Genomic DNA, 20200 nt, shown 5'->3' with positions numbered 1-20200 from the left:
GGGTCCTTCTCTTGTAATATCTTAAAATGGAAATAAATATTATGTTCCATTTGTTTATCATTTCAGCAAATTCAGATGGATTTATCCGATCCCTACCAAATCATCAGTTTTGTCAAATTTTATCTCGTTTCAAAAACATGTTGAAAGACTACTCAACCAAAAGATAAAATGTTTTCAAACCGATTAAGGGGGTGAGTTTCAATTTCTCTGCACATTCTTTGGCCAATACAGCATTAGACATTGCATTACATGTCCTCATACCTTCCAACAAAATGAGTCCGTAGAACGCAAACAACGTCATACCGTTGAAAGTGGTATTTCTCTCTTATCCCACTCATCCATGCCAAAATCTTATTGGGATAGTGACTTTCACATGACAGTTTATATTTTTAATCGGTTACCCACCTCATCGTTGGTTTCTCTCACTCTTTTTGTTTTTTTCCCACGAATAACTTTCGTATCATTAGTTAATTATTTGCCACGATAATATATCTTGGAAAAACAATTCATGAAAAAAACCATATTTCTTGTTGTGTAGGGGGTGTGAGATTCTTTTTAGCCTGTTTAATGCTTGTAAACCTTTTGTCTTCCCTTGTTCCATTAATTGAAGCCATTGAGGGAAGTGTTAAATAACTCATTAAAATATGAAGAGTTTGAGCCTTTTGGTTGATATACATTGTCACAATCCCATATGCATGCTCTTTGGGCCTAGTAAGCTCTGAAAATATTGGTGGATTTTTTTATAATACTAATTGAATTTCTTCCACACGTGAAAATAGAGCCAAGCCACTTAATTGACTGCCTTCTCGGACCAATTAATGTATAAGTATAAAAAACTCTTGTTTAATTTATTTTTATTTTCTTAAAACTTATTTTTAAGTCAATTTATTGATACACAAAACACATTATTGATATAAAGATTTACGACATAAAAAAAAAATAGTATTCAACCAAGACACTCCGATCGAAGATTGTCAAAACTCAATGCTCGTCAATAAATTTTGAATCTAACATTATTGAAACCATGTTTTTCAGTATGGATCATATATCCATCGAGAAGAAAGCAAGGAATTAAATTAATTCATTGTTTTTTAACATTAATTTTTTAGTAATGTTACATACAGTCGTGGAATACAGAAGTACTATGCAGTCATTTCGAAAAATAGTAAAATTTATTTTTAAAAATTATTTTTTTTATATGGGTCTCGTATTTATTCATTTTTTTTCAAAATGATTTTACAATGCTTGTGCACTCATGACAACAAATATCATTTCTTTTAATTTTTTCTTAAAACAATATACCCACAGCGCTCATCAAAATTAACTACTATAAATTAATCATGTAACATCTAATTAATTGCTTTATTTGATTCCGTTTTGTACCATTTTTTTATTTTGTATTTTTAACTTTCATCTACGAGCTTGGAACTGACTGAAAATAAGTAGGGGATAATAATGGTAAAACAAACTTTGAAAGATGGGGCAATTAATACTCTAAAGACAAATTTCATTCACAATCCCACAGTACATAAAAAGATACAGCTACTAGGCCTGATGATCTGGAGCATAATTAGAAAAGCTGAGAAATACAACATATTATTACTTATTTGGTCCAGAAAGGCCATATATATGTAACACCCATCCAGATAGCGATTATCCTTTTTTTGTCAGAGAAATAGTCACATTCATGATGCTGCTGCTCTCTTTGGAAATGCTTCCAGCAAGAATTTCTTTGTACTTGCGGAAAACCTCCTCTATGATTGCATCTCCAAAATGACTAACAAGAAAAGGTTCGGTCACAGCTCTTACGCACATTGCACTATAGGCAAGCGCCTCCGACAAGTTGCGATCACCAACAATAGTACTCCATTTGAGTTCAGTAAGCTCCAAGCGATCGATAGAGAAACAATTCTCCATCAAAACTACAGATTTCACCTCTGACGCAGATGGCGCATAGTGAGGTAGGTTGAAAGAGTCTAGTTTTTCTTCTCCAATAAGTCCCTATATGTATCATATAAAGATGAACAACATATGTTTTATCCATCATCGAGTAATGCTAGGTAAAATAGATTCAAATAGGCAAGTCTCATACAAATATTTTGTAAAAAAGTAAATCTCACTAATAAATAATAGTTTTTTTTACACCTCTTTTAAGTGGAATCTACTTTTTTACAATGACTTGTATATGACTTGTCTATTTTGATCTTGTACAACTCATTTCTCATGTATAATTGAGATGATTGCGTACCTTATCGACCATGTCACTGGGTGCGATAGCTAAAACCTCCCAAATGTAACAACACTCTTTGCTGGATGGATCCTCGCTTTTTCTCCCAATAAACATTAAAACCATTCGCCCTCCTTCCACCAACTCCTCGGCACGAGACTTCAAAAACATTGAGAAATCTTTTTGAAACTGCACATGGTAAGCCTTTGCCACATTTGGAGGGCTTGTGCTTGAGATATAAATGCTCATTTTGTTATTCTCCAAGCAAAATTCAGGAACCTAATTATGAACAGAAACAATAGTATTCATTATGTATTTCGTAGTTTTAATATACTTATTAGAAACGATAGTATTGAGTACGTACTCCAATCCACATATTCAAATTATTATCTAGAACAAAGAAATTATGGGAGGAGCTCAAGGGGCAAGCCGAGGCTTGATGTAGATCTTGACTGGGGTAGGTCGAGAGTACTTCGAGACTCTACTTACACATAAATCCTTAATTCGGCGCCATTTCCAAGGTTTGAAACTGTACTTACATTGCATGTAAGGCTATAATCGAACTGAGCCAAGCCGGTTTTTGGCTTGCCGAGCTCAGCTCGACTCAAAATACTAGAGCCTAAGTTCGATATTTTTTCTTTATTCTTTGTTCGAGTTCGACTTGATAAGCTAAACTCTTAATTCGAACTCAAGCTCGAATTTGAATTGTTTATTTTTTTTTATTTTTGAATAAGATTTAATAATTAATAAAAAATAAAATAAAATAAAAGATTTAATATTAAATTTATACAACTAACAAATAGAACCTTTATTAAATTATAAAATTTTAAATAATTTATAAATAATTAATATCTAACTAGTTGATATTTATCCAAAATAACAATATATATATATATATTATATACCTACATATATTATTAATACATATACTTAATATGATAGCATATATCTATTTCATATATGGTTCTCACATATTAGGATATGAAATTATTAAATTTTATCAACTAATTATTATACAAATTATAAAATATACCAATGAAGTATATTCACTATATATACATAAGTAATTAGATTATATATTATATATTTAATTATAAAAGTGGTATGCTTATATTATTAACTAATACATATATATATGTGTATGTATATATACATAGGTGTATGTATATATTTATCTATATATAAATGAGTTCTAATCGAGTCGAGCTAACGAGTCGACTCGAGTATAAACGAGTGGGCTTTAACAAGCCTTTGTCAAGTTCGAGTTTTGTCTAGTCTGTGCCATTTACAAATCAAGCGGGTATCAACTTTCACAAACAAGTTTTTTTTTTTCACGAGTCGAGTTCGATTCGAGTTTAACCGAGCGGGCTATCGAACAGACTGATTTATTTACAGCCCTAACTACATGCCATCCCATTAGGTCAAGAGTTTGAAAGTATTCCACTTTGTCCACTTATATTCCTAGTTGGCTGAGGAACTAATTTTCAGTGACATGTTTGTTTATTTTCCTTAAAATCAATACTCTTGTTTATTCATTTCTTTTGGAAAATATTTTAGTTCATAGTGATCAACATATATAATGCAAACATCACATTCATATTTACATTCTATATTTTTGTTTGACAAAAATAGTTACCTAAGATAACCAATGGAGGCTATATGAAGAAAATGTAAAATGGAGACTCTTTTTGAGAAAAAGCCTGCCATAAAAGGAACCTGGAACTCCCAAGATGAAACACGGACCAGCATCCACCCCCAGTTGAGAACTGAACTTTTTATGGAAGCTTGGCAATAAGTTGAATATGACATTAAAGTCATTTTTCGGAAGGTCATTCAAGAACACTAGATATTTAGCTGACGGCTGGCCTTGTTGTCGGCGAAGCTTTTCCACTACCTTGATAAGTTCAGAAACTGCAAACAAAGTATTAGGTCCAGGAGAACAACCCAAGTCTGCAATGGCTAGGCTTCTTGGGGAAGTTTTGTAGTAGAGATCGGTTATAGCTTCCTCCAAGATGGGCATCGTCATAGATATCACCTTTAGCTGTCGAAAATCCAATAAAAGAATTTCAATGAGTTAACCAACAAGCATAATGCCCATAAGTTGGCAATCATTTTGACAATGAAATGAAAAACATATTTTGAATTATTAGTATACAAATACATATGTATACGCTTGTAGACACACACACATACAAATCACCTGAACTTTGGAGTTCATTGCATAACTTGTTCTCCCATTCCTGCATTCATGATTTCCATCTCTCCTACTCTCTGTTTTTGTGATTTGGTAGCTAAGTGAGTTTGTGCTTATTGTGTTGGCGTAGCGGTACCCTATTTATAGTGGTAGATACGACAGCCACTCTCTCAAGAAATAGTATAATCTTTGTTTTACTGATCATAAGGCTCGTGAAAGTTTGAAACACATGTGGTACTACATGAGGCTCGTGAAACACGTGGTCCTACATGTCAGGATTATCACGTGTCACTTACATTGCCAACAAAGCTACCATTTAATATTCTAGTTACATGTCCATCTCTGCTCATATTAAAAAGGAGATATAATTGTAAGAAGTTTTGAGCAAAATAAACTTAACGATTTAATTAATTTTATGCAAGAAAATTTTCAAAAATATTGTATACGAGACTTAGATTTATTCTGTTAGGACAGATTCAAAAGATCATATCTTAGTACTATAAAAAAATTGTTTATCTGTGATCAATTAATTTTAATAAAATAATTATTTATAATTAAAATTAATTACAAAAATTTTTTTAATGACAATAAATTAATTATAAAAATTTATTTTTGTAATGTAGAGAGGTTCCCAATCTCTAAAAAAAAAAAAAAAATAAAAACGTTTTGGCCTAAACGGCGTTCGAGAAAATTTTTCAAATCCAATCGATCAATTAATTTGCATCAAATCCAATGGAACCATTAATTCTTCAGACGTGTACGTACGTCCTTCAAATATGTGTCAGACTAAGAGACGTGTTATATTAGTGGTCTTTGTCGTCACTTCCTTAAGTCATTTTCATCTACCATGTGCGTACGAACTACATGCACACCCTGAATCTAATATCATTAATTAGTTCTGTCGAAGTATGTCGTTTTGAAAATATAAAAGACGTATTTTTATAGACTTTCGCTTCAAAATCTGAGGGAAATTTACATGCAAGTTTCTTAACTGCTCGTATGAGTAGTCTTGTCAGCTAGCGTACGTTATATATCTCGAGCTTTTTTATTAAATTACTTATTATTCACGAAGTCACGTTAATTTATTAATTTATTTTTACATAATTTTTTTTGTAACACTTTCATATATATTTATTTATTTTCATGAAAGAGAATACTATTAACAGTTACACTATTTCAGAAGCCTTTGTGTCATACCAAGCCAGCAAGTAACAGCACAAGCTATAGCACAAGCAACAACCCATCTTTGCTCACATTGAAAAAGAGATAATTTGAAGAAGTTTTGGCTAAAATATGTAAAAGACATGTACAGCTTATTTAAAATATGATCTTTAGTGGTCTTTGTCACTCATTAAATCACTTTCATCTACCATCTACGAACTACACATGATCCTCAATCTAATATCCTTAATTCTGTCAAAGAAATATGTGTTATTTTATATCTCCGCTTGTAAATCTAAAAGATGTTTTTTTTATAGACTTTCGCTTCAAAATCTGAACGAAACTTACATGTTTCTTAATTAACTGCTCGTATGTGTAGTCTTACCAGATAGCGTGCGGCCTTGTTTGTTTTCCAAAAACATCTCATCTCATCTCACCTCATTATTATAACTTTCTTAAATCCCCACACAAAATAAAATAAACAATTCAACTTTTTCAAATCTCAAAACAACAATAATATTAAAAAATATATTTTAATAATATTTTATTCAATTTTTTAACTTTAATCTCAACTCATCTCATCTCATCTCTGAAAACAAACAGGCAAATGTTTTATTTGACTTATTTATTTATGTAGTCACGTGAATTTATTTTTATATAATTTTTTTGTATTATAGCACATTTATTTATTTATTTTCGCAATAGTCTTTATCCGGTGCAAAGAGTGGGGTTGGCGTGGTTGTACGAGAGAAAATGGCATTTGATTTGTTGCAGACATGGCCCATGCCATTGATTTCTCGATCGATCTGCTCCCAATTTAATAAATACCTCCAATAAACACAAGTTGACGTGTAATTGGTTGAACCAGACCGAACTGATGGTTTCAGTCTAATTTATACTCTTTTAATATTCTAGTTGCATGCCCATCTTTGCTCACATTGAAAAAGAGAAATAATTGGAAGAAGTTTTGGCACCATCACGTAGGGTTTCCCCATTAAGTTCCAGTTGTTTCTAGGGTTTCCACACCATCACGTAGACAAATTCCAGTCTGATCCCCTCTCAGTTAGTCTCTCTCTCCCTCTCTTAGATAGCATAAATGCAAGCGTTGTAATGGGGTTTATTATTATGGTGTGTTCCTATAATAAAACTAATAGAAAATAGATATGTTTGGATGCCAAAAAATTATTTTAGGCCGTAATATTTTATGGTGACATGTTTGATGATGAAAATTGAGAGAAATCAAATGTTTGGGCTTGATACTTTTTTTGGAGGTTAATCACATGATTATTTGGAAAAATTATATGAAAATCGAGAGAAATCAAACCACTCTCTGGGTATGTATAGGAGACAGGGTAACAATGTGCAGTCTTTGTCACAGGTCTCACAATGGAAAGTGTCGTCAAGCCTCGCTCTCGTGCTATAGTTGGACGAGCAAGACATTATGCTATAGACTACCCTCAGGCAATTCAAATACAGAGGACTGACTCTATTGGAGGGCAAGGAGGCCAAATATAGGTCGTACAAGCGAGAGTGTACGCCCTAACTTTAGGGTAAGATGATGAAGATGCTAGAGAATCAAGATGTAGGCGACATCACAGGTACAAAACCTCGACCTTAGTAATTAACTAGATGGTAATTTTAGGAACATAATCGTAAGGATTGCTTTTGTTCAATCATTTTAAAGTTAGTTAGGATGTTCGAGTACTATGTGTGGACTTGATTTTACTCGGGTGCATGCCAGTCATTCGTGTCTACTACGTTTGTGGGAAATAGACAAATATGTTATAGTGAGACAAATATTGTGTGAAGACAATAATTAATATCACAAATAAAAATTAATATTTCCGCAATCAGTCCCGATTCCAAAACAAAATCTACAGCTAATAGTTAGTCAGATAAATTCATAATATAATAGAAGATAATAAATAATCAATAGACTTTTTCATAGGACTGACATAGTTTCCAGTTATTCTGATCAGTAAATTTTTTAAGAGTCTTTAGAGTGAGTATTGCTGACTGTCCCCATTTCACGTTCTGCCTCTCCCAATCTCGCCTACTCTCACAGATGCTATATTTTCTCGCCTGGCAATCTCACTTTTCACTTTTGCTGGCCTATTCATTGCTTTTCACTCTTTCACTCGCCCTTTTTCTTTTCTCACTGGTAGTCTCTCCTTTCACTTTCACATTTTGTACTTTCTCCCTTTTTCACATTTTGTATCGATCGGTAAGAAATTTTGTTTAAAACCAATTAAATACTTAGGGGTGTGAGATTCTTTTTAGCCTTTATAATGCTTCTCAACCTTTTGTCTTCCCTTGTTCCACTAATTGAAGCCATTGAGAGAAGTGTTAAATAACTCATTAAAATCAGAAGAGTTTGAGCTTTTAGGTTGATATACATTATCACGATCCCATATATCTTCTTTGGCCAGTGTTTTTTTATAATACTAATTAAATTTCTTCCACACGTGAAAAGCCAAGCCAAGCCAATTAATGTACAAGTATAAAAAAAACTCTTATTTAGTTTATTTAATTGTTTTTTTTAAAAAAAGTTATTTTAAGTCACAAATCATGTACCATCTTGCTTGACGGTCTCTCCTCTTTCTTAGAAAGGTGGAGTTTTTTTCTGTCTACTGTTCTTCTGAACGTAGAGGTTCTCTCTTGGACTTTGTTTAAAGAGAGATTTTGCTGTGTGATCCCCCAAAGCAAGGTACAGAGTTATGCTATGGCCGAAGAATTATCTAACCTTTACGAAGGTTTGAGCCTTACGGAAGAAGAGAAACAGGAAGTTCTCATTCAAAATGAGGAAGTTCTAATCTATATAGCAAAAAGCAGGAATTGTTTGGTTGCCCTTATTGTTGCGGAGAAAGAAATGAATAGATGAGCTTTTCGAAATACCATGAGTAAGGCACTACAAGAAATAAGTTCTTTTCCAGTGCTCAAAATCGTCGCAAATACCCTTAAGAATTGCTGCATTTGATCATTTTCGACGATTTATAAATCGTTGCAGGTTCGCCGAAATCCTAAACCCATTTTTTATCAATTTCAGTGATAGGAAAAAATCATCACAAAAAATTACTATTTCCAGTGATTTTATTCTGTCGCAAATATCTCTAAAATCGACGGAAATGACCTTCCCGTTTACTTTTAAAATCGTTGAGAAAAACTATTTCCAGCGATATTTATCATCGAAAAATATTAATAAATTGCCGCAAATAACTAACTACTTTTCCTAGCGATTTTAAATTATTGTCGAAATTGTGTTTTTCTAGCGGGTAAGTTTTGCCGTAAAAGATTATTTGCGGCGATATGTAATCGCCGAAATGTGTTTCTATGACAAAAAAATATTTTCAGCGAATTGTACTCGTCGGAAAAGGTGTTTCATAAAATTAAAAAAAATGCACAAAACAAAATACAAAAAAATATTATATACATCCAAGTTTTGCAAGCTTCACAATTTTACCTTACACTATGGATTGCACTAATATTCTTTTTACATGCTCAAAAGAGATCCAAAGTATGAGCTACTAATATGACCAAAATTGGCATCATCTGTGTTTTACAATATATAGTTTCTAACCAACCAGAGAAAGCATTCTGCTTGGTAGTTGTTCTCTCCAATACACATTACTTAGTATTTACCCTAATCCCCTTGTGTGATTCTGCTTTTAGAATTAGTATGCTCTACAATGTAAATGTGTGAATCGAAACAATACATCCACAATGAACTTGCTGCAAAGGAAGACTAATTATTAGAACATTTGTGAAGAGGACTTATAATTTTTCATTTCTATTCTTCTATAGCCCAAATTCTCAACAAGAATCATGATTGCAACCACCTACAAGCTATAGATGAACATTTCTATTCAGAAGTTTGTCTATTTATGTACCAAACACACTTTTGATATGTGGAAGCCTGGCACAACAACTTATATAAAAGGTATTGGTATTTTTTACTTTTTTTTATAAATATAAAATATAATGGCCTCAGACATCACCAGGTAAGGAAAGAAGATTTGAGAAAAAATAGAACCATATAGCTAGCATCCAGATAATAAAGACTGCACCACAAGGTCCTAATTACACAAAGAAGTAGCTTCAGAACAGAAAAAGAAATTACAGCAAATTACAGAGAACAACTTCATTGCTTTTTAAAGAACTGTGTAGATTTAACCAGAACAAGATTATGGAGAATAATAGATTGACATACCGAATATGCTAGGATTGTGTTGGAACTGGAAGAATGTAAGGAAGAAGCCGAAGAATGTTCAAGCGGTGGAAGTTCCTCTCCCTCGGAAAATTCCCTTTTGAAGCATAAAACCAAACACTCCAAAGGGCCCAACCAACATTTTGCCTGCATTTTAAAAAGTTATGTTAATAAATTCTGACCATTTAAAAAGAATTAAAAATAATAGCTCTCTCTCTCTCTCTCTCTCTCTCTCTCTCTCTCTCTCTCTCTCTCTCTCTCCGATCTAATTATCCTAATAGCTAATCTTCTATCAAAATAGACAACATATAAACAAATACTCATTCAACTGCTGTTATCCAACCTTAAGAAATATACATGCAGAGACAAAAGCAGAGCTATAAGTTAATAAGAAACAAAAAAGTACATAAAAGTATAAAAGTACATAAAATTAATCTTGATTCTCCATTCAGAAAACTAACAACCACCATCATCCAAACTGGCTACCTTATATAATAAAACACTTAATCACTCTCATAGTCAATAAGATAGTAGTTTAATACTCATTCACACATCCACAATTATCTCCCCTTCCCTTCCATTACATTTGATGGTTGCCATATCATAGGGCCCAAATTTGAAAATGAAGATTTGTGTTAAGGCTAAATACCAACTAATTCCTGATCATAGTTACGTCAATCAAACTACATTGTTTGCCATATATAAGTTCTATCATCCATTTGTTCTAGGTAGCCATAGCAAGCCATGTAAGGTAAATTATATCTTTATGGAACAAACATAAAAATACCTATTCTTCCAGCTTTTGGGAATTCTTTACCCCGAATTTAGTGAAACTTGGACTCAAGATAAGAGTTACCCATCAACAAGTATGCAGTGCAGAGTAAATATAAAAAAATCTCCATAAAGCTGTCATGATCTTCCTTTCATCTCCATTGGCGGTACCTGTATAAAAGTCGTAAAGTTAGGGTGCATGTCAATAGGACTTGTAATAAGTCCTTGAATTGGTTGTATCAAAAAGACTGACCAGATGTGAGCAAATGTAGTTTAATTTAAGAAATATTATATATAGAAGCCACTATTTATTGAAGCCAATTTTGCACACATTAGGTGTCAAAATATACACCACATGTTTGAGAGGGAAAACGAAAGAGAGAGAGCAGATAGGAGAGAGAGAGCAGAGATGAGAGAGAGAATGAGAGAGAGAGAGAGCGAGAGCAGAGATGAGAGAGAGAGCGGAGATGAGCGAGAGAACGAGCGAGAGATGAGAGAGAGATCGAGACGAGAGAGAGACAGCAGAGATGAGAGAGAGAGCGAGAGCAGAGATGAGAGAGAGCGAGACGAGAGATGAGAGACAGAGTGAGATGAGAGAGAGAGAGTAGAGATGAGAGAGCGAGCGAGCGAGAGCAGAGATGAGAGAGAGAGAACGGAGATGAGAGAGAGAGTGAGAGCAGAGATGAGAGAGAGAGCGGAGATGAGAGAGAGAACGAGCGAGAGATGAGAGAGAGAGCGAGAAGAGAGAGAGAGAGAAAAGATGAGAGAGAGAGCGAGAGCAGAGACGAGAGATGAGAGAGAGAGCGAGAGCAGAGATGAGAGAGAGCGAGCCGAGAGAGAGCAAGATGAGAGAGAGAGAGACCAAGAGCAGAGATGAGAGAGAGAGTGGAGATGAGAGAGAGTGATACGAGAGAGAGAGAGCGAGACGAGAGAGAGAGAGAGCGAGACGAGAAAGAGTTGATGAGAGAGAGAGACGCTGGTGAGAAAGAGATAAGAGAGAGAAGCCAAAGGAAAAAAAAAACAATTGGATGAGAGGCATCCACGTAGTGTGTGCATTGTGTGCACCACTACAGTGGATGCCGTATAGCACTTCTATCATTGTCTTGTACATCATTCATTTTTTAAGATATATTGTTATTATATAACGCAAAAAAAGTGAAGTTCTTAGAAAAAAACTACTTTTTTACTCTTCAGCTCTCGACAAATGTTGAAATAAGAATACTACTGCCCAATCAAATATGGAAAGCTCACAAATGAGAACCACTTTATAATACAGTGATCTATTTTTGTTCATTGCTATAAAAGGATCCGTGTCACAAAACCAAATAAAAAAAAAAGAAGAGGCCTAGAAATAAAAATAACAAAAAAGACAGAAAATTTTGAGGCAGAAGAAATAAACAAATAAGAAACAAATTAGATACAACCCAAGTGATTATAATAAAAGTTGTGGTATATGTAGCATCACTCAGAAAAAAATTAAAAGAATAAATAAATATGATAACAATATGATAATCAACGAAATAACATTGACAAACCTCTCTCATATCCATTTGTGAGAAATATCCAAATAGTTTCACTTGAGAACCCTGCAAAAGTTTATCAAAGCAAGTTATCACAAATTAAGTTGACAGGCCAGATGAAACAAACAATCAACTAGACTGTGTCTCTGTAACACCCGGACCCAAATTTGTTTGGTTGGACTTTAGTTGGTTTTTATTTCATTTATTTTTTTTTTTGGAGCTTATTTTTTTTTTTATTATTATTATTTCTTTTATTCTCCCCGCATGTTTAGTTAGTTTTTTTTTTTTTTTTTTTTTTTTTTTTTCCGTCTATTCTTTTTTCTTTACGCCCGTAGTGTTCCTCTCGCCCACTCCATGCAATCACGGCACGTCCGCGCGCACGTCTCGCTCTCGGCTCACTAGGGTTTTCTTTTCTTGTTTTTCCACTTGTATATTTATTTTTGTACGTTTTCGAAGGATGCTTCCGCCGCTGCCCTCCAACGCGGAACCATAGCCCAGTTTTTCCTCCTCAGCCTCCATCCCCTCGGTTCCTCGCACCCCGAGTCGTGCAGCACCCCAAAGCTTATCCGCGTACCGCGACGCCGTCCTAGCATCACCGCAACCTGTCCTCGCCCTTTCGGAAAGCACCACGCCAGTTAACAGAAAAGCCTCTGCCTTCGGCCTATCGTGCACCGAGTTGCATACCGTGGGAAGCCACCGCAGCCGCCTTCCCGACGAATCTAGTCCATACCTCTTTAAGCTGCCGTGAACCCACACGAAACCACCGTGCCCACTGCCCAATCATGCGAAGCTGTCGCCTAGCGTTCCTGTAGCCTCTACAGCAAGCATCGGACTGCTCTGTTTTGTTATCCAAAAACAGAGCATTTCCAGCCACCTTGAGCCGCTGAAAGCATCCTCCACCGAAAGTTCTTCCGCGCTGTGCCCACACAGAAACTGCCGAGGAGGACGTCTCAGCACCCCTGTCCGCCGCACGCAGCCTCTGTTTCCCCGGTAAGCTCACGCCATTTCTTGTTGGTGTCTCCATTCTCTCGGTCTCTCCCTCTTTCTCTCACCGTCTCTCTCTCGGTTTCAGCTCTCTCTCTCTTCCAGTGCACCGCCGCAGTACCCACCACCACTAGCGCACCCGCCCAGCTCCGTCGCAGCTCCACTTCTCTCGGTAGGTCCTCCGTTACTCTTCAACCGCGCGGCATGGTCACGTTGCTTGTGTTGTGTTGTTGTTCCGTAGACTTTCCGTAGTTTAGGAAATATTGTCTAATAATTACTTTTTTACCCTTTGTGGGATGTATAGGATATTGTACTGAGTTTATATAGTATTTTTTTTAAATTATACTATGTGCAACGATTATTTTATTGAAAGTGTATTTTGAACATTTTATTTATGATTAAAGTAAATCACTTAAGTATTTTTTTTTTTATGTTATTAAGTAAAGGTTTATTTTAAGAGTAAACAATATTGGTGTTTTTAGATAATGGTGGTATTATAGGAATTTTTAGAATTCTAGGTTTTGAGGATTTAAATAGGTTCTTAGGTTCAAATACGAAATACGTGATTGATTGAGAATTTACGGGAATTACTTGATTATTTTATAGGTGACGATTAATTATTGTCCGACGTTTTGAGAAATTTCGAAAAAGCTAAGAAGTTCAGGTAAGCGGGGTTCCTATGCTAGAATTTGCATTAAATAAAATGAACTGAGGTCCGTTTTGAAAATTATGCATGTTTTGTTATGAAAAGAAATTTGAACTACCTCAGTTATTTGTTCTGCATTACTCATAAGATTCTGTTTAAGAAGAACGTATTTTCTGTCATGACTGGTGTAAACGTGAGCTTATCTTTTTATATTTTGTTTCTGAACTTTGAAAATGAGAGCGAATATGAAATTTGTGCATAAATTATGTTGTGATATGATTTTGTTCTGTTCCGAAGATTTTTGTTCAGTACACTGTTTGGAAAAGACGTAATTTCTGAAAACCTTTGACATGACTCTTTGATTCTGAATTTGATTCTGTTTCTATTCTATTCAGTTAAGGCCCTGCCACGGGTGATAATAGTGGCATACGGCCCAACCATGGATTATAATAGTGGATACGGCCTAACCACGGGTTATAATAGTGGATACGGCCCAATCACGGGTAATAATAGTGGATACGGCCCTGCCACGGGTTATAGTAGTGGTCTCTGTTTTGAGTGCACACCTTGGTGACAGAGTGTTTTATGTTCTACTTGGCTATCCGCAGATGCACAACCCTACCACGAGGATTATACATGGCCTCTGATCTGATATGATGTTCTGATGATGATGATGATCTTTTATGTTATGCCAAAGAATATTTTGAATGAAATTATTTCTAAATCTTCGCTCTGATATTTTAATAACATTTTCTGCTTCCGCACTTTGAAAATGAAAATGTTTTGTTCTGCATTCTGATTTCTGTAAATGCTCATGTTTATACACTGGTATATGTTCTCTGCTTACTGAGTTGTTGATAACTCACCCCCCCTTATCTCCATAATATTTCAGATGAAATTGATGGTTCAGCTGAGGATCAGTATTAGAGTTTATGGAGAAGATTAACAGTGAATGGTTGTTGGGTATTTCGTGGTATTAATGTTGATGTTGGAAGTTATTTATGTTTCTTAAGTTTGCTACAGTGGATTTAGACGGTTTATGGAGACTTATGTTAATGTTTTCATTATTTCTAGTTTGTTATTTGAGACATGAAGAAGAGTTGATTTTATTTGAGTTGCTGGATTGAAAATTGGATAAATGAGTCTATATGGTTTATTTAATTGAAGTATTTACGTTTGATTTGAGGTTTGGGAAAATATATATATCCTTGAATTTGGAAGTACTCTAGCCTTGTTAGAGTTAAATTATCAGGTTATATGAGTTAACTCTCCGGACCCTCGGGAACGGGGCGTTACAGTCTCATCGCCACCCACTTACGCATTATGTACAATCATAAGATAGCCATGGTCAACAAGGACTTGACAATTTTTCCCACAATAATTTAAATAGTGGATGTAAACTTAGAAAACAATTTAATCTACTTTTATGCAAATGTAGCATATCATACATATCGAAGTATTCACTTTACAATAGATTCTCAGGTAACTCTATTTCATGAACTATAGTGCCAGGATATGTTCTAGTTAAAGGCTATATCACCTACAAGTAATGTACTCATGACGGGTGAGAGATAGACAAATGAGATGTAGATGGCTGAGGTATTTTTCCTTTCGATAACTATAAAAAATGTATCTACGTTTCCACAAAAAAAAAAAAAAAAAATGAAGCTAGCAAGCCAAAAAGACCGGTATATGGAAATAAAAATAAATATCTGCTGACATGCCCCTTATGTTTCATCTTCCTACTTTAACAAAGAGAATTGAGGGACACGTGGCAACAATCTTGTGTCCACACAAGCAAAGCCATGCAGCAGGCAACAACTACAAAAACTAGGGATTAATGCTAAAGTTCCATGAAATCCATGTTTGATAAGAATTTACTTGGAAAATATTTTAAAATTCTAAAAAATAGAGGCAAATGATAGTACAGAAAAAATTTCTTATGATAGTTCAAGTAGTTAAAGAAGGTAAAATCAAGAGCACTTTCACCATTAAAAATCTATATATTCATAAGCGAACATATGAGTTTCCTTATACTTGTTCAAGATACTTCACAATCCTTCATTATAACTTTTCCATAAAAAGAAGCAATTTTAATGAAATTATCATTCTGCCTAAGCAATACTGTTGTCACATATCTACATCAACGATTTGAAATAAATCTAGATGGCAGCCACCAAATAAAGGACTAGAGAACAGAAAATTACCCGTAAAAATAGTAAGGTGCCTTTTCTTTACTCCCAGCACTTCCAACAACATAACAGCCCAAGAATTTTGCAAATTGTGCTTCTCTCTTGGCAATGTCCTTTGGAGTTTATCCTTTATGAAACATTTTGATAACAACAGTATGGTTTTTGCATCTGAAGAGAACCCAATAACCAATATCTAGACAGTGAGCAGGCACTTGCCGCTTAACCATACACACTTGCAATTTATTGATTTCTGAGTGATTACTAAAGCACAATTCAATGCAAGTGTAACCACTCCATTCAAAATAAGGAATTCAAAATACCAAAACAAATTGAACTATTAACAGCAACTTCTAAACATTACCAAGATAATAGAAATCTATATTGTGATTACTTAAAATCCACTGATTACCTAATTAAAGGTGCATATGCAGTAAACGGCAGAAAATAAGAGAGAAATGATTCATTTCACAAAACCTATGCAAGTATTTTGCAGATCTAAATTATATATCTCTGAAAGAAGAACAAAGTTGCCAAGCCTAAGGAAAGGCATTGCCCAGAGGTCAAATTCTCCAAACCAAATAACTACATAGAATCCAATTCAAGAAAAAGCTTTAAACTTACTTTCCCTCGTACACTTAAGCATGAGCTCCCTCTCCATTTGAGCAATCCCTCCCAGGCTAAAGTCCAAGAACCTAAAAACAACAAGTGGATTGCTCCCCCACTAGATGTATTCAAAGCTAATTGGGATGCTGCCATTGATAAAGGCAACTCGAGGTTGGGGATTGGTGTGATTGTTAGGAACTCAGAAGGATCTGTTATGGCCTCATTGTGCTCATCGATGGACCTAATTCCTGATCCACTCCTTGGGGAGGCTGTAGCAGCTCGAAGGGCTTCTTCCTTTTGTGCAGAGTTGGGACTACAACATATTATTCTTGAAGGTGACTCTCTATCCGTGGTAAAGGCTATTCAACACAAGGAGGATAGTTGGAGTGACACTCGTCTTGTTATTAGAGACATTAAGATCATGCTATCCAAGACCCGTTCTTGGTCTGTTTTACATGTCCATAGAGAAGTTAATGTAATTGCTCATCATTTGGCAAAGTTTGCTCTTAGCTGCCAGGAAGACTGTATACTTATTGAGGACTATCCTCCATGCATCCAGCATTTGCTTTAATGAATGAAATAGCTATTTAAAAAAAAATGTACCATTTTGCTTTATTTGATTCCATTTTGTGCCTTTTCTTTTTTTTTTCTTTTGTATTTTTTACTGTCATTCAGGGCTAAAGGTCCTAAGGAAGTGATTAATCTACCATGGAACTGGCTGGAAATTAGTAGGGGATAATAATGGTAAAACAAACTTTGAAAGATGGGACAATTAATATTCTAAAGACAAATTATTTCATTCACAATCCAAGTACATAAAAAGATATAGCTAGGCCTTATTATGATCTGGAGCATAATTAGGAAAGAGAAGTACAACATATTATTATAACATATTCGGTCCAGAAAGGCCATATATATGTAAACACCCATCCAAATAACGATTATCATGTTTTTGTCAGAGAAATAGTCACATTCATGATGCTGCTCTCTTTGGAAATGCTTCCAGCAAGAATTTCTTTGTACTTGCATAAAACCTCCTCTATGATTGCATCTCCAAAATGACTAACAAGAAAAGGTTTGGCCATAGCTCTTACGCACATTGCACTATAGGCAAGCGCCTCAGACAAGTTGCGATCACCAACAATAGTACTCCATTTAAGTTCAGTAACCTCCAAGAGATCGAAAGAGAAACAATTCTCCATCAAAACTACAGATTTCACCTTTGACACAGATGGCACATAGTGAGGTAGGTTGAAAGAGTCTAGTTTTTCTTCTCCAATAAGTCCCTGTATATATCATATAAAGATGAAGAACATATTTTTTATCCGTCGAGTAATGTTAGGTAAAGAAACTCAAATAAACAAGTCTCATACAAGTCTTTCGTAAAAAAGCAGATCTCACTGATAAAAAATAAATTTTTTTATAGTTCTTTTAAATGGGGTCTACTTTTTTACAAAGACTTAATTGTATATGACTTGTCTATTTTGATCTTGTACAACTCATTTCTTATATGCAATAGAGATGATTGCATACATTATCGACCATGTAACTGAGTGCAATAGCTAGAACCTCCCAAATGTAACAACACTCTTTGCTGGATGGATCCTCGCTTTTATTCTCCAAGTGTTCAAGAACCTAATTATGAACAGAAACAATTAATAGTATTGATTATTTATTTCGTAGTTTTAATTACTCCAATCCACATTATATTCAAATTATTAGAAATTATTATCTACAGTAAAGAAATTATGGGAGGAGCTTAAAGGGCAAGCCGAGGCTTGATGTAAATCTTGACTGGGGTACGTCGAGAGTACGTCGAGACTCTACTTATAGATCAATCCTTAATTCGGCGCCATCTCCAAGGTTTGAAACTCTATTTATACTACATGCAATCCCATTAGGTCAAGAGCTTGAAAGTACTCCACTTAGTCCACTTATATCCCTAGTCGGCTGATGAGGAACTAATTTTCAGGAGTAGTGCTACACAAAAGCCCCACACTCTGCACACCACTTAAAAACATGTGATTTTTTGTTTATTTTCCTTAAAATCAATACTTTTGGTTATTCATTTATTTTTGAAAATATTTTAGTTCATAGTGATCAACATAATGCAAACATCACATTCATATTCACATTCTATTTTTTTGTTTGACAAAAAAAGTTACCTGAGATAGTCAATGGAGGCTATATGAAGAAAAGGTAAAATGGAGACTCTTTTTGAGAAAAAGCTTGCCATAAAAGGAACCTGGAACTCCCTAGATGAAACACGGGCCAACATCCACCTCCACTTGAGAACTGAACTTTTTATAGAAGCTTGGCAATAAGTTGAATATGACATTAAAGTCATTTTCTGGAAGGTCATTTAAGAATACTTGATATTCAGGTGATAGCTGGTCCTGTTGTCGGTGATGCTTTTCCACTACCTTGATAAGTTCAGAAATTGCGAACAAAGTATTAGGTCTAGAAGAACAACCCAAGTCTGCATTGACTAGGCTTCTTGGTCATGAAGTGTTGTAGTAGAGATTGGTTATAGCTTCCTCTATGATGGGCATCGTCATACATATCACCTTTAGCTGTCGCAAATCCAATAAATTAAAGAATTTCGATGAGTTAATCAACAAGCATAAGTCCCATAAGTTGGGTAGATAACTTATTCTCATCAATCTATTATTTTGACAATTTAATGAAAAACATATTTTGAATTATTAGTATACAAATACATATCATGCAATATACGCGTGTGCACAGTACACATGACTCATGTAGGTAATGGTACTATGTGTGTGGATGCCTGTTTGTGTATTGGGAGGGATAGCTAGGTTCACCTGAACTTTGGAGTTCTTTGCATAACTTGTCTCTCCCATTCCTGCATTCATGACTTCCATCTCTCCTACTCTTTCTTTTTGTGATTTGGTAGCTTAGTGAGTTTGTGCTTATTGTGTTGGTGTAGAGGTACCCTATTTATAGTGGTAGATACGACCACTTTCTCAAGAACTAGTATAATATTTGTTTTACTGATGATAAGGCGGCTCGTGAAACACATGATGTGGTGTACTTCAGGAAAATGTGTCACTTACATTGCCAACAAGGCTTATATATCAACCATTTAGGCCCGTTTGGATATTGAGATGAGATGATTTTAGATGAAAGTTGAATATAATATTTTTAAAGTCTTATTTTTTAATATTATTATATTTTTAAAATTTAAAAAAGTTGGATTGTTTATTATATTGTGTGAAAATTTGAAAAAATTGTAATGATGAGATGATCAGTTGAAATAAGATGAGATGAAATACTTTTACTATCTAAACTGGCCTTAATATTCTAGTTGCATGCCCATCTTTGTTCACATTGAAAAAGAGATATAATTAGAAGAAACAGTTTTGGCCAAAATATGTGAAAGACACAGCTTGTTTAAAATATGATCATCTTTAATTTAGTGGTCTTTGTCACTCATTAAATCATTTTCATCTACCATCTACGAACTACACATCCTGAAATTAATATGCTTAATTCTGTCAAAGAAATATGTGTTTTTTATATGTTCGCTTGTAAATCTAAAAGACGTTTTTTATAGACTTTCGCTTCAAAATCTGAACGAAACTTGCATGTTAATTTCTTATTAGCTCGTATGAGTAGTCTATCTTGCCAGCTAGTGTACGTTATCTATCTGTTTTATTCACTTGAAAAAAAAATTT

At 34.6% G+C, this 20200-nt stretch overlaps 1 protein-coding gene and 2 pseudogenes across 1 annotated transcript; 1 reads left to right on the top strand and 2 right to left on the bottom strand.

Annotated features, from left to right (window-relative positions):
- Positions 1-1525: 1525 nt before the first annotated feature.
- On the bottom strand, positions 1526-4477 carry LOC108999321 (annotated as a pseudogene).
- A 10820-nt stretch (positions 4478-15297) lies between these two features.
- LOC118349877 lies at positions 15298-17073 on the top strand. The gene is made up of 2 exons (XM_035695809.1): positions 15298-15306; positions 16417-17073. Exons 1-2 carry the CDS (start codon positions 15298-15300, stop codon positions 17071-17073), a joined length of 666 nt encoding a protein of 221 aa, XP_035551702.1.
- Positions 17074-17446: 373 nt separating this feature from the next.
- Positions 17447-19387, bottom strand: LOC108999315 (annotated as a pseudogene).
- Positions 19388-20200: the final 813 nt, after the last annotated feature.

Source organism: Juglans regia, chromosome 11, assembly GCF_001411555.2.
Source record: "Juglans regia cultivar Chandler chromosome 11, Walnut 2.0, whole genome shotgun sequence".
In the NCBI taxonomy this organism is placed as follows: domain Eukaryota; kingdom Viridiplantae; phylum Streptophyta; class Magnoliopsida; order Fagales; family Juglandaceae; genus Juglans; species Juglans regia.
Note: the sequence above shows the minus strand (reverse complement) of the source record. Positions and strands in the feature narration are given on the sequence as shown.